Genomic DNA, 15,501 nt, shown 5'->3' with positions numbered 1-15,501 from the left:
CGCACCGCCGGCTCGCGGCTGGCCGGGAAATAAACCGTGAAACGCTGAGCGCCGCCCCCAGAGTAGCTGCCGGGAGAGGGGACAGGGTCGGAATTCATCTAAGCGGTAAGAAAGGGGGGACTGAACTGGAGAGGGAACGGAGGAAGGCTCCAGTTCCCGAGTCCGGAGCCTAAATCCCGCTCCTTCCTTCCGGTATTGTGCAGCTGCCTCCGGGCTGCCCGCGGGGCTGGAGCTGAATAACTCCACTTGCTTGTAGGGCTGTGGGCTGAGCCTCGGCATTCTTCTGTGCTCTGTGTTTTTGCATCGTTCTTAAATCTTGTAGTCTGGCAGTGCCCCCAGTCAATAAAACTTTAAAGGAAAAAGTAGTAATTTGATACTCCTCATGGCTTGTTTTACGTGGTTTTCCTTTTCTAAGGATATATCACAAAACAAATTAGAGACACTGATCTATCACCTTTCTGTGTGTCGATGTTCTGCCTGCTAATGTCCTCTTAGCTCTAGCTGTAAATGTTAGGGTGAGCTGTGGCAAACCTGGGGAGCGGGTAGGTCCTGGGCCCCGTGTGTGTTAGTGCTGGGTGTTTAGCATTGTCTTGTTTTACTGGAACAGGGATTGCTCGTTTTCTGTCTCTGCTTTAGTGCTCTGTTTTTTACCATGTTGTTTTATAAACGGCCTGTAAAATGCATAAAGTGGTAGGGGGTTCTAAAAACACCGTATCAGTAAGCTGAGCAGCGGGTGAGCAGGCAGTGAGCCGGCAGTATTTCCTTTCATTGTAGTGCTAGAAGAGAGGGCCAGCCCAGCCTGCCCTCAGTACAGAGCGGGAAACAGAGGTTACAGACAGCTAGTAAATGCAGCGTGCATTGAGAAGTCTTGAGGGTATTCCAAACTCAAGCAGGAAATGTTTGGAGTGAAAAAAGCTTTCCACGAATGGCAGCAACACAGACTTGAAAACTATTTTAAAGGTAGATGAAGGAATTTGTGCTTCAGTTTGATTTGCTGGTGAAATGACTATGTACACCTGGTGTACACAACTTGCTCCTGTTCTCCTAAAGCAATGATTTTTTAACTCATTTAGCTGAAATCATTGGCTCTAAATTCTGAATTGTCGTAATTCAGTTTGAACCTGGATTATATAGGCTTGTTAGTTTAGGCAGGAATCAGTTAACCTAAGTTACTCTGCTAAATTTAGTTGATTAAAGCATCTAGATAGGGTTTTAAAGTAGCTTTTAGCTAAATGAATTTAAAGTCTGATTTACTGTGAAGTGATACAATTTCTGTGTGTAGATAACAGGCTGAGATCTGAACCTTTTTGACAGCAGTTTAAGTGAAGAGGGTGTCACAACGCATGGGATTTCACATGAGGAGAGAAGGAATGTGAAGAACAGTTACTGAGCTATGGGAGACTAATTTTAGTACAGGAAAAAGCAATCTGACCTTTTTTTTTGCACAGGCTCTGACTTTTGACTTAAGGACAGGACACGATTCAGGATTCCTGGGTCTCAAACCTCGTTTCCTAACTGGGCATCTGGGCTTGGGGATCATATTTTCTATCTGCCTCTGAACACAAAAATGCAAGTTTCTTCTCTGTGTCCCCATATGCTATGATATCCTCTGTGGTTTATCTGCTGAGCTGTCCTCCCAGATGCTTCAAAGGCTTCAGATTCAGAGGTTCTGTCCCTGCTCTGCTTCCCTGCTTTTTTTCTTGTGCTCCCTCATGTAGAAAGCTTTGCTGCTTCCAGCTGTTCTAAACAAAAGATTAAAGACCTACCTGCCCATTTGGGCAGAAGGCACTGAAGCACCTTTTTACCTACATAACCTTCTACAGGCAGAAAAGAACTGCCTAGGCTACATGGAAGAAGTTGGTGTAGTGGAAGGGTGATTAGTCTCTATTAAACTTCAGTAAGATTGAGTTGCTTGTGCAGAACCTATTTAGACTGAGCGCTATTACATTTTAGTTGACATTTACTTATAAGGGAGGCTTTGGGGTTTTCCTATGCCAAATGTGAAACACAGTCTGGTAGCAAGATATGACTGGGAGTGGATATTCCCAGCTTCAGCTTGGGTGTCAGGCTTGTAACAGAGGAACACCTCCCTGCTACAGCCAGAGAAGAATGAGCCCTTGGACTGCAGATCAAGCAATATGTGTGAACCACTGCTCTGTCCACTGAGAGCTGTAATAAGTTACTGCAGGGACTCTTCCCACCTACAATGGAGAGAAGCAAAGATCTGAACGTTGAAGATGTTTGAAAGAAATAGAAGAGCTTAGGGACCTCTTGACGTTATCTAGCCCAGTTTTCTGCTCAGAGCAGGGCTAACTTTAAATTTAGACTGGGTTGTTCAGATTCTGCCAAATCTGGTCTTTGTTGTAGTCTTGTGTTTGGAGAAGGAAGTAAGTTTCAGATTTATTTAAAAGGGAACTCCTCTTCTGCAGAGAATTCAGGGCTTCCAAACAGGTATTGGATGAAATCTTATTACAAGGATTGTTGTATTGAAGATTCAAGTGTTACTAGTGCTTTCTACTTTCAGCCAGAGAGACTGTTGGTTCCAGCAACATGGAGGATGATGTCAGCTTGAAGTTCCGTCAGCAGCTTCTGCTCATTGACGAAAATCTGGTGGCTGAAGATGTAGCAGCTTTAAAATTTCTCTGTACTGACTTGCTCCCCTTCAAAAAACTAGAAGGTGTGAAGTCAGCAGTGGACATCTTTCAGCTTCTCATGGCTGAAGACTATCTGAATGAGGAAGATACTTTCCTACTAGCTGAACTCTTATACAGAATTAAATGTCACTCCTTGCTCAAGAAATTTGGTTATACCAAGGAGAAAGTGCAAAGATGTCTGCATGAGAAGGGAAGAGTGTCTCCGTACAGGTAAGCTTGCAGTGGGTTTCTGTTCTCTCTATTACTGCCATCTGTGCCATACTGTTTCCCTTTCCATTTTTAAATTCTCGGATTGCTTTTAGTTTCTACACCATCTTCTGTTCTGCTTTTATCTCACTGGATCTCTGTTACAGGCAGATGCTGTATGAATTGTCAGAGAACATTACCAATGAGATGTTGAAGGATATCATATTCCTCCTGCAAAACTGTCTTCCAAAGCGACGGATGACTCTTGTATGTGAGGAGAGCGCCAAATGTATATATGGCAGGAAGGGAAGAAGGAGGGCGGGAAATAGGAGGAAAAGCGTGAAGAGAAAAGTATTTGGCAGAATAGGGCATAATCTGCAACTAGGCTGGTCAGTATTTATAGGGTTAGCAAGGAGGAAGCTGTTGACAGGTAAGTGTGGAATTTGCTGCTTTGTGCCAAGGTCAACCACTGACAGTCCACAGTCTTGCATTAGATCATAAAAGGGTGACAGATCAAATCTTTGCCCTGCTTGAGCTGTGTGCAAAGGAGATTCATGTCCATATGCCATTGGTACCATTTCACAGCAGTAAAGCCTTCTCGAAGCCAAGAGTCATTATTATGATTTGGGTGAATCTGTTTAAACAAGACCATACCAAATAATAATGCAACCAGTAGCTTTCCAGGGAGCAACGTTTCCACCTGCCACAGTGATGTAAAATTGACTGTTTGGACCTTGTTGGTAGGAAGCAAAGCAGATAATAATGTGATTGTTTGAGGCAGACAGGGCTGAGGCAGGTTTTGAGTTCTAAGGAACAATAACTATATTTTACTCTCTCCTTTTGGCTGTCAGTCTGCTCTGGAATTGCTGATTTTATTGGAAAAACAGGGCCTTTTAAGTGAAAACAATGTACAGATGCTGGAAGAAGTCTGTATGAATGTTTCACCTGATCTCCTGGAAACAATAAACTGCTACACAAGGGCAAAAGGTGAGAAATTCGGAGTCAGGAAGTAGGTTTGCTAAAATGCAGGAAGCACTAGAAGGGTCTGGGCAACTGAACCTCGAGGTCCTATGTGTGCATTGCTGGAACAGGAGCTAGAGTGGGATCGCTCATCTTCACACACAAATTTGGCATAACAGTCCCGAGTTTGCATTACTTCCTAGCTGAATTCCAGTAGGGACATGCTGGCATATCTGAGGCCACACAGAGCAGTCCAGCACATACAGAACAGGCTGGGAAACTGAAAATCTGTTTATAGTTATGTCGCACTTCTCCATTTCCCTATGAATAGTATTGAGATGATGATGACTGTCCTGTAAAAGGCACTTTGTGATATATGAATGTAGTACACTACAGCCAGACAGTTGCCTGCTAATAAGCTGGCGAGGCAAACTGTGTGTGCATGTGTGTCTGATACGTGGTAGGCTTTATTATTAGATGTGTGATTCGCGTTATCAGATTATACTGCAGTTTGTAATATTCCTTCCTTTAACGTTCTGTGGAGTGACTATAAGCATACTGGGGAAAAAGTTCTGTTTCCCTTTATTAAGCACTGGGAAACAAATTCTGGGAAGTACAAAACTACATCTCCCCAGTAGATGCAAGGGCACTCAGCGTTTCATGAGTTCCATTCCCCCATGCTTTCTGAGTGTCTTTCGAAGTTGCTTTCTATTTTAATATATCTTTCAGTAAGTATAGATCCGCATTTGCCTAATGTGTAGATTCATACTGGTTTAACTAAAAGGCACTTGGCTTCTCTCATTTTGTCTCTTTCTGCTCTTAGTGTCTCTACCTCAGCAAGAGAACACTCTGCCAGTCAAGGAATCTTCACTGTCTCACACTGGAGACATCAGAGTATTCACTTCCCCACAGGTACACTGGAGTACATACTGCCAACTTGGGTTTTAGTGGTTTGGGGGGTTGGTTTTTTTTCTTGCCTTTATTTTGAAACTGTACTGGCTGTGAGATTTTTTGCTAAATCTTCTTACTTGGTTTAGGAAGGGAACAAGCATATTTGTTCAGCATGTAAGAAATACAGCTGTATATAGTATCAAATAGTGGAAGTCAAAAATAATACTATTGGTCATGTGCAATTGGGGAAAAATTAATGTTAGGAAGAGAGATGAGTGAGAGAAAAAGCTAGACAGGTGCCTTCTAGAGAATGGGTCAGTCGGTGCTGATTTTTAAAGTTTCAGCTGATCAACACCAAACTATCTCTAAAGGCTAACATCGTACTTTGACGATCGGTTCAAACTGCTGCTGCTAAAGGAAGTGGTCCCATTTTCTCAATAAACCAGTCCTTGATCAGTTAATCCCCTCCTGCAGCTGCATGATGAATCAGATTGGGAAACTTCTCAGGGCTATAACTGATCTCTTTTTTGGGGAAGAGGAGAGGAAGGGAGGGAGTTTGAATGAGGAAAACCAGTGATCTTTCTAAGGATACTTCCCAGAAGTGAAGTTCTAGTAGACAAGAGCTGAGGAAAATTAACTATTTAGTATCAGACGGGTTTGCATTACTGCTGCTTTGAGCTATATTTGCTCTTCATGTGCAGAGGGTTTGGGGAAGCCTTCATGCATGGCACAGTAAGAAAATAAATGTAGTTTTATTAAGAAAACATAGATTTAAAAGAATTTTTAAAAAAAGACTGAGAGACTGTTTCCATAATCCTGATGATCATGTTTGATTTTTCTTTAAAATTATGAGAGGTTATACACTTTTTCCGTGCTGTATAATAAACCATTGACACTGCCAGAAGATGTCTCTTAGGCAGGACTAGAATCACTAGTGATAACGATTTATACTCAAATAATTGACTACCCAAGAGAATTGATATGGGACTATGTCTGGACCTTTATTTTGTTTATAGTGACTGCCTACACCTATAGTGAGAGGATAATTTGGAAGGGAAAGAAAATTCTTTGCTCTTTCCCTTTATCCTTAAGAGAAAATATAGTTGTTTCCAGCTCTGTGAGATTTGCTGTAAGTGCAGAAGTCTTTTGTAATTTCATCATTAAATGCTTTGCTGCTCTTACAAATTCAGTATTTTTCCTACTCACTACTTAAAGAGCTTTGTATTAAGCCTATTTTGCTAAAATCACTATGAAAACTTACTGTATATAATAATGATTTTTAACATGGTATTCCCCCCACTCAAAAAACAGGAGACCTCAATCAAATCTGTCAGTTCTTATATCAATGGTAAGATTTTCTGAAAATACGTTTGGTTTTTATTACCTTTATGTTTAATGTTGCATTCCTTTACTTTCTCTGGGAAATTTCTAGCATTTGGTTTAATGCAACACACTTACCTTGCTGTCATCTTGTAAGGGTCTTTTGCTTTCTGCACAAATAGATTTGAAGGATTTCTGTTCTTATATAAGAGGCAAGAGAAAATTGGCAAATCCTGTGTACTTTGTCAGTCGTTTACTAGAAACTAACTAATGTGCTTTCTGGGAAGTGAAATAAGGGCTGGTCTAATTAGAAGCAAAAAGATGATTTCTTTCCTGAAAACGAAAAACAAGTTTTCTGTTTAAATATCCCTGGGAGGACAAGAGAATGGGACACTATGACTGTTTATAAAACTGATATTTTAATTTTTTGGGTGCAGGATTTTACCTCTGACTTCTTTTGCTGTATAGATTGTAATGTTGAAGAGCCTGGGAGTGTTGCGTGGTAGGGATGGATGTTTTGAATGCATTAAATAGTGTATGATTTATACAAAAGGAGACAAGCATTTTAGGGCATTCAGAAGGAGAAGTAAATAAAGCAGCAATAAATGAAGGTACATTTTGGATCAGATCTCTGAAAAGATTCTGTACAAATAACAGTGGGTAGTTTGCATTCATCTTTGTGACTCCACGTCAAATTGACCAGTTGCAAAGTATAGCAGTACAACATCTGTCAGCTCTTTTCCACTTTCAAGCGCTGTCAGTGCAGCCTTGCTCTGAAAGTTGGTCTGAGTGTTATTATCAGTGATCAGGAACAACAAAAAAAAAATCGGTAATGGGAGCTTCAGTAGTAACTTTGCAGATCCTTCTTACAATACAATTTATTTCTAAGCTGATTACCAAATGAAAAATTCATTTGAATGTCTCAGGTAGAATCTGTCCTTGTAGCATGGATATCTTTGTTCCACAATACCAATAGAAATGGAAACCTTGCCTTTGTCACAAAAATATATATAATAAAAATAACTGGAGACATGTTGAGAATAGATCCTTTGAACATGACGATGCTATCTCATACGGAGGAATTACTCCTTTCGATGAAACAGTATTTCAGATACAAAAAGTGCTGTATTGTAGCTAAACTTCTTTTTGCTACATCCATCAATATTGGATTTCTCTTCATAAATATCCATGTTTGGTTTTTTTTCTTAGATAACAAAGCAGCTAATCTTACACAAGGCTTCTCTGAAATGAACCTGCAGCTGCCTGGAGAATTCAGCAATGTAGCAAATGAGTCTAAGGTTTGAGACAATCTCTTAAATCCTTCCTGTTGAATACCTGCGTGTGTGAGGTCTTCATCCCTGTAATGACATTTATCATGCAAGGACATGTGAGATGTCTGTGTGTCTCACGAAGTTTTTTGAGTTGTCTGATCAACTGGAACATTTCAGAGAATATTCTAACCTTGGAGGCTGGAAGCTTACCAATATTGAAAGATATGGTGGAGGCAAATAGGCATAATACCTTTGATGTTACCCACATGTCAGTGCATCTGCTTATCTTCCTGCTACAGGCAAAACATTTGGCATTTTCTTAAGTTGTGTGTTTTGGAGATGGCAGCAGAATGTGCAAAACATGGAGACAAACATAGCTTCACAGTTCTCTCTTTCTAGATCTGGCTTAGAAAAAGCTTCAGGGCATCTTGAAATTAAAAGCAATAAGGAGTAGCATGCAAAGACCTTGTGAGAAGGATAAAAGAAGGCAAGAGTTTTTAGTAAGCTATTGCAGGCATGTAATGATCTTCCTCAATAAACCAGAGGTCTTGGTACAGGAGAAAAGATCCCTTTTGTGAGATCCCTTCTTAGAAGCCTTATGTGCACTCTTTAACCTTGTACAGCAGTGTAACCACAGAATTCTCCCTCTGGCTTTTTCCTTCTGGATAAAAAAGGAAATGGATATTGAGGGAGCAAGTTGCTGCATTTGTTTATAGCTGTTTCATTTCTTGAAGTTCTGTGCTATAACATACTTTTTCATCACTTTTCATTAAAACATTCTTTCTTAAGAGTGGGAGGTAACTTTCAAGTCTTAGCAAAACTGGTAGTGTGGCAGGTTTATGCACTTCTGAGATGTCTGTTCTGCTTGCATCCCTTTCCAGTGGATCAGTATGAACCACTTGCTCCAGGTATTCATCACTACTCTCGAAAAAAACCAACTCGAATGTCTAACATCCTATAGTTTCACTGTGAACCCTCTGCCATCTGAAGTTAAAATATTGTCATGACATTGGAAACAGTTGGGGACTTCTATCCCTATCACCAATTCAGATTGCAGAGTTTGGCTGCTGAATCCTTCCTTTTGCATACAGATGACCAACCCAGCTGCTAAACCTTTCCTCTGCAGTTTGATAGTATGGTGACAGAGTGTGCTTGAGGCTTCACCCATGTCTTTTCACACAAGGAGACACTATTGAGTTCCAGCTTTTCAAAAGTAACCCACAGTCTTAGGTGCCTGTAATTTTTGGATGCCAATTTTGAGACATGTTAAGGAAATACGAGTGAGCTGAATAAATTCATTGAGGCTGTAAGCTTTTTTCTTCTCCTTTCTACAGAAGATGACAAGCTACAAAATGGATGGACCACACAGAGGATTTTGTCTTGTTATTAATAATGTTAACTTCGATAGGTCTCTTCAGGAGAGGAAGGGTTCTTGCAAAGATGCTGGTAAGTTACTGAAGTGAGATTTTTGGAGGGTTAGTCTCTCTGTTTCCCCATCTGAGTTGATTGTCTAGTATTGCTCTATATTTCATTGTCTGTATTTTAGTTAGTTAATATTCTTAAAGAGTAAAATGTTTGTATGTGTTAAATTATGTCATTTGTGTATCCTAGGGGAGGAAGGGTTAAAGGATAAGTAACCACTGAGTTTCTGATGCAGTTGGATCATTCTTGAATCATTTTAAGAATCTCTTTTTACTTAGCCTTCATCTATAGCTATAATAAAGAACTAAAACTAAACTAAACCATCATTCTACATAATATAATGCAAAATTCTATAATCAAGCAACTCTGTGCATACTTCTTATTTTATTCTGTTCATTCTATTTATCTCTTGTGTATGAAACTCTTATAGTCAAAACTGCAACTGGAAAATAATGATGTGAGGAAGGTTTTGAAAGATCTAATCTGAAACTGGGGGGGGGTTACTCATATTTTCAGGTGTCATTTGTGAGCTCACTTAGTGTGTCATTATACATTGTATTTTCTGAAACTTGTCTAGAAAAATTCAGGTTAACTTTAGTTGGTACTAGTATAAGGATGAATTTGCAGAAGTGTCAGGGTGTAAGGTCTTTGTTTGTTCAGATTAGCTTGCATTGTGACTTCATAAAATGGTTCTCTTCTGCCTCAATTTTTCCTTTTATTTTTCTTATAATTACAGGGGAACTGAAGCGAGTATTCACATGGCTTGGTCTGGATGTGAGGACTTACACAGATCTGACATCTCAGGAGATTAAAGATCTCATGCGAACTTGGCAGCATTTGCAACATCACAAAGACAGCGACTGTTTTATATGTTGTATTCTATCTCATGGAGAGTCAGGGGCGATCTATGGGAAAGATGAGGAACTTGTATCAATCCGCATGATCATGTCCCACTTCACTGCCAAACAATGTCCGCAGCTGGCTGAAAAACCCAAACTCTTCTTTATCCAAGCATGCCAGGGTAAAGAGATACAGTGTCCTGTCTATGTTGAAGCTGATGCACAAATTCCTGACTTGTCTTCCGTGCAACAGAGCATTTCTCCTTCTGAAAGTATTCCTGAAGAGGCTGATTTCCTCCTAGGCATGGCCACAATTGATGGATATGTCTCCTTCCGGCACGTTCAACAGGGTACTTGGTATATTCAGGCTCTGTGCAGCAAGCTACAGTTGTTGGTACCAAGGTAAATACGTTGCTTAGTTCTTCCATGAAAAAGTGGGAGGAACTTCCCCTTTTTTTTTCTCCAAAGGCAAATTCATATAGGAACACTAACCCATGTTCCGAGGTGGACAAAATTAGTTAAACTGATGGATTTGTTTGCTTGCCACTGATAAATTTACATTAACACTGCTAGTACCATAGAGATAATCTGGAGAATGTAAAGTTTATTATAAAAAAACCTCAAAACCGCCCATCTTATTTAAGGCAGAGCCATCTGTTTCTTGAGTGGATTTAGGTAAAAATATTTTATTCCATTATTTTTCTTTACTGGTTGAATCAAGCAAGACACAGTAAGAAAAGGTCTTTTGTTTTTAATATGACTCAAATGAGAACAAAAGAGGAGAAATTTGGAGAAAAGGATGTGTTTTGTTTTTTGTGTTTAAAATGTTTATACTGTATCTTCTATGTGATCTGGGAGGTGTTAAATGGAGTGCCATCTGCTCATTAATAAGTAATTTTTTTTTTATTTTTCCTCTCCTTCTGGCTGTAGGGGTGAAGATATTTTGTCGATTCTTACAGAAGTTAATGAAGATGTGGGCAGACGTGTTGACCGCTTGGGGACAAAGAAGCAGATGCCCCAACCAGCATATACCTTAAGAAGAAAATTTATATTCCCAATACCTAGAGACCCTCCTCCTTCACAGCAACATTGAGGCTTTTAAAATACATCCTTTTATCAGCGCATCTCATTTAAATGCAGTTCACCACACTGCCTGTTTTAAGGCAGTTATCCAGAAGCCTGAGGAAGTGTTAGCTTCAAGGCAAGGCCTCATAGATTTTTTGCCAAACAAACTGTGAAACTGGAGGAGACATGATTAAAACAATCCATGTGCCAGCTATTTACATCATCTCTATATTCAGAGTTATTGGGGTTGGGAGAAGCATGCTTCTATCACGTTAAATGTTTTTGTACCTGCACAAGCTGTAGATACAAAAGTGCTTTTCTGACAGCATAAGGGTTGCATGTAGCCTTCCATATCTAAACCAGGATTGTTAATGGTCTGGTTTAGGCTCAACATGTTTTATTTTGCAGGCTGACAATTCTAAATCCTGCCTCTAAATCCACTAGCTATGTTCATAGAGAAAGACAAAGGCGGGAATGAAGTGGAGAAAGCTTAAGTAGTAAGTGGAAGAGGATTTCTTCCATCTCTAATTTAAATTATGTTTAACTTAACGGAGAACCAGTTAACTATTGAAATCAGTAATTTGTTCCACAATGCACACTGATATCATCTAATGGCTAACATAAACCTCATGTACAATGAGATCTTTCCAAAACTGAGTAAAGCCAAAACGCTGTGTAGTATTCCCTCTGTGAAATCCTGTGAACTGTCATTTCCTCATCACTTCTGGGAAGAAAAGTTAGGGTAGAAGATTTGCACGCTATGAAATACTGCATTCAGCAGTGTATCTGTATAGGTGTATCAGATTGATCAACTTTAAGCATTAAATTTTCTGATTATCATTTCTTGCTTTAAGATCTAAAATGCAGCCATATGAGAAACAAGGCTTCTTTTTGATTAAGCTTCTAACAGAGCATTTTGCGAGTTAACTGGAATAACGTCATGTTGTTTTGTTATGAGCATTTACTATGTATGTCTGTGTCCTTCCTGTTTGTTACTGCATTAAATTCTTACTTCTTTTTAAGAGCTTGGTGAGATAAAAATTATGTACTGGGGTAAGACTTATCCTTGTTTCTGACTGGCCCCTGCACTTTGTTGGGCTGCATGAATCAGTGGGGTTTTAACTGCCTCAGGGTTTCAGCTGAAGTGAAACTCAGTTTATTTCAGCAAAACACTGATTGTTATATATGATTACTAGCCATAAGTTAGGGTGAAGATTTGAAAGAGTACTGTCTAGTGCTGTTGGATGCAATTTTTAGCCTGCACTATCCAGGATTTTTAGGAAGGGAGTTTTGCATCATACAGAGCATTGAAATGCAGCCAGTTTGCCAAAACCTTTTATCATGATGAATTGATAGTTGTGTGACCCATCGCATTTTGAATCTTCTGAGTTAGTACGGCTGCCACACTTGAAGTCACATTTGTGCCACAGATAGAAAACATTTTGTCTGTTAGTAGAATATATAACATTGTAATAGCATCATGAAGTTTCTGGCTTGCAATTACTGTTCAGACTTGGTACACTCTTGTTTTGTATGTTTAGGTAACAATTGAATTTTTATCAGTACGGGGTAAACACAACAATTTTGACCTTGTTTTGCGGGATCTTGTTTTCATTTTTAAGTTTGGTAGACAGAGAACATCATCATGTTACCTTGCTTTCTCTGTAGAGACTTCTGCCTCGGTAATCTCCAGTTAAATCATAGGTAGGTAAAGGCAGTCAGAAGAGTCTAAGCTGACTTCTGCCTTGAGTTCCCTGGGGGAGGGATCCACGCTTGGGAAGTATAAAAGACTGGTAAAGTCTCCCTCACTCGTAATAAAGTTTGTTCAAACACAGTTTACACTAGCACGATTTATACTATTCAGTGTGAATATTTTGCTTGTGTGTGTTGAGGGTTGTGTTTATATGGCTGCACACTGTAGTGGTACTCTTGTCAGCACAAGCCCAAAGGCAGGGTAGGCTTAGCACTATAACCGCAGCTGCCATTCAGCAAGGTTGTTGGATGTTTCTGCGTGATTTCCTGCAGTATATTGTAAGAGAGTTTGAAAGTCTTGGGGGAGAGTGGGTGGTTTTTATACAACTTAGATATTCATCACTCACTTCTTGCTGTCTACACTGTACACCTTCAGTGTAACTCTAGTAATACAGAGCTGTGCCAGAAAGAAATCGGCCTCAAACAAACAAAATGTGGTTGGTTTCTGTTGAGGCTTACTGATGGCATACAGAAGCATATGCACATGTGCATGCTCTCCACCTTAAAGAAGGGTTGTGACTTGTGCAACCCTTGTTTAGACAGATTTAAGTGGAACTAGTGTAAAAAGAGTCTTTCTGTTGGGAAAGTTGGTATCTTGGGAAGATCATGATCTTAAAGTGGGATTTGTAACACCCACGAGTCTCTGTTATCCCGTCCCTCCTGACTGTCAGGTTTTGTGCAGGATCTGTGTATCCTGCCTTGTGCCAGTAGAGGCCACAGTCACTACAGTTGCTGAGTAGTCAGTAGCCACAGCATTTTCGCTTCCTCAAGACCAGCCTTTCTGGGAGAGATTAATTTCTGGCAGGCTGCTGTACAAGGAATAGGTTGGGTCACTGAGACAGTTCTAGAGGAAGCTGGAGGGACAAAACCAGGATGCAGGGGAGCTAGGGAAATTGGAGAGACTGTAAGTTAACAAAAACACAGGAACATTTTTTGGAAGGGCGAGAGAGAAAGAAATAAGAAGTGAAACAGTGAAGACAAAGAGGAAGAACAGTGCCAGGAGGGTTGATCCTTGAAACTGCTGCATGATGGGAGAAGCCTCTATCTGGAAAGAGCCAACCTGGGCTTGGTCTCGTCCGCAAATATTTTTCACACAGTGCTGATCACGGCATACTTCCTCTTTCAAACTGCAACTGGAGTCTTTATTCAGTTAAGACATAGGGGAACTGATGCAGGGAGAGAGACGCTGAGGCATGGGATGGCACGGAGACAGAACCATTTTGGACCTGAAGATCGGATAGTGCTTGTGGTGTCCCTCTGTGCTGCTCCCAGCCTTTGGATAAAAGGACAACTCGTGCCAGTGATATAAGTCAGGCATTTTCTGAACTGTTACTAGTGTGTGCCTTTTGGAAGGAATTTGTATGCCTCATTCTATCGAAGGGTATGTTGCCATTTTGAGTTTATAAGGGTAGATAGGTTGAAATTGAATGATTGTTTTAATTGCAAAATTTTTAACAAATTTCGGCTCTCCTAACTGTCTGTCTTCATAATGCTGACTTCACAAGCTTCAGAGAGTCTGGCAGCTGTACTGATTGCTGATCATATATTTCCTGCTGCAAAGAAGATACTGGTGACCAGCAGACCATACTGGGAACCTTACTGTTGAAGGCAGAGTTCTATACTTCAAAGAGGGTGAAAATGCCAAAAGTTAATTATTGCTTAAATTCTCTTGTAAATGGGGAAATACATTACATAAATAATTTGAAAGGAATGTTTAGCCTTTCAGTTCCTTGTATTCACTGAATACTGCTACTGAATTCGGTGCTGATAGTTGACTTAAGTTAGGAAAAAATCTTCCATCAAAGTGCATGTTAAAAATAGGCTCGAGTGAGTTGGAAATGGACTTCAGAGAAAGGAGGTAAGTCGTGGAGAATCTGGTGACACAGCAGGACAGTGGGACTGAGGTATTTTTAAATGGGAAGATATAATTGATTCACCCTTCCTTCACTGTCTTTTAATTAGGATTTATGTGTGGGAGCAAATATACTGAGCTGTGCTGTATGCTAGAAAGTCCTGGCTATGCTGCTTGGTGAGTCCCCTTAAAACAAAAGCAAAACCTGGTTACTTTTGTGGCTTGTTTACCAATTTTTCTCACAAGCACTGTAATTTAAATTTTCTGAAACTGGAACCATGATAGGTGGAGTAGGGATCTGCTGCATTGTGACCACAGCTTATTACTTCATTATAATACACTTTTTGTAAGTCATGTGACAATGTAGACCATAGTACAAAAGGCAGTACTTTTCCTGGAACTTCCTGGAACTTTAGAGACCACGGCTGTCTCACTTTTTTCAGAGTTGTTCCAGCAGTCCTCCAGCCTGTCCTCCCATGTAAGTGATGTTAAAAAAAAAAAAAATATTTACTCAATTATTAATTAATTAACTTAATTATTATTCCATTTGCTGCTTGTATCAGTTGTGTCTTTAATTTAGTAAAGTGGGAGAAAAAGACAGAAGCAGTTAAACATTGTTTTAGTGTGCTCCCTGTATTTACAGACAGGCTTAAATATAGTGTGTAGGTGGCACCTCTGTTCTAATTGCAATAATTTTGTGGGTTTTAAATTTACAGCCTTTGAGAAATAAAAATGAAAATTTCCTTTACCAGAAAGATTTACTTTTATAAGCACATGCTTTGTATCTTAAACAAAAGGCATGATTTATGTGAGAAAGAAGATAACTTCATAACTAGCTACCAATAAATTATTCTTCTCTTTCCTGTGTGGATATAAAAATATACAGTCAGATCTGAGATCATTGAATCGTGAGGTTAAGCATGTGTGATTCATTCAGATACTAGTGGTTTTGTGGTGACACGGGCTGAATGGTATGGATTCTAGTCTGTTTAAAAGTTCAGTTTGAATGGATTTAAAGAAAACGGTGTTTGGGGGCAGAGCATGGATCGTGTGTGTATATATATATGCTGCATCACAATGCATGTTTTGCTGTTTTATCAGGTTTTTTGATAGACAAAGGTTTAAGATTCAGTTGTATGTTCACTCTTGCTAACTAACAGAATGCTGACCAAGGGTATGCCACAAAAAGCTGCTTTGCTGTAGAGTGGTCCTTGGAGGAGAGGGGAATACAATTGTCTGCTAATTTTTTTTTTTTTTTTTTTAAATTTAAAGTAGTACTGTTTCAGTTA

General features: G+C 39.7%; 2 protein-coding genes across 2 annotated transcripts in view; both read left to right on the top strand.

Moving 5' to 3' along the window:
• Positions 1-6: 6 nt before the first annotated feature.
• On the top strand, positions 7-12,201 carry LOC103903457 (caspase-10). The gene is made up of 10 exons (XM_009284658.2): positions 7-105; positions 2,525-2,864; positions 3,008-3,107; positions 3,692-3,827; positions 4,624-4,712; positions 6,003-6,039; positions 7,221-7,309; positions 8,617-8,728; positions 9,441-9,945; positions 10,474-12,201. The coding sequence occupies exons 2-10, from the start codon at positions 2,551-2,553 to the stop codon at positions 10,634-10,636; spliced, it is 1,545 nt and encodes a 514-aa protein (XP_009282933.1). The 5' UTR covers positions 7-105; positions 2,525-2,550; the 3' UTR covers positions 10,637-12,201.
• Positions 12,202-12,512: 311 nt separating this feature from the next.
• The window catches only part of LOC103903456 (caspase-8), an 11,896-nt gene continuing 8,907 nt past the window's right edge, over positions 12,513-15,501 (top strand). The window contains exon 1 of the mRNA XM_009284657.2: positions 12,513-14,389. The gene's annotated coding sequence lies outside the window, so the exon portion shown is untranslated. The remainder of the gene's footprint in view (positions 14,390-15,501) is intronic.

The sequence above is a fragment of the Aptenodytes forsteri genome, unplaced genomic scaffold (genome assembly GCF_000699145.1).
Source record: "Aptenodytes forsteri isolate BGI_AS27 unplaced genomic scaffold, ASM69914v1 Scaffold183, whole genome shotgun sequence".
NCBI lineage: Eukaryota > Metazoa > Chordata > Aves > Sphenisciformes > Spheniscidae > Aptenodytes > Aptenodytes forsteri.
Note: the sequence above shows the minus strand (reverse complement) of the source record. Positions and strands in the feature narration are given on the sequence as shown.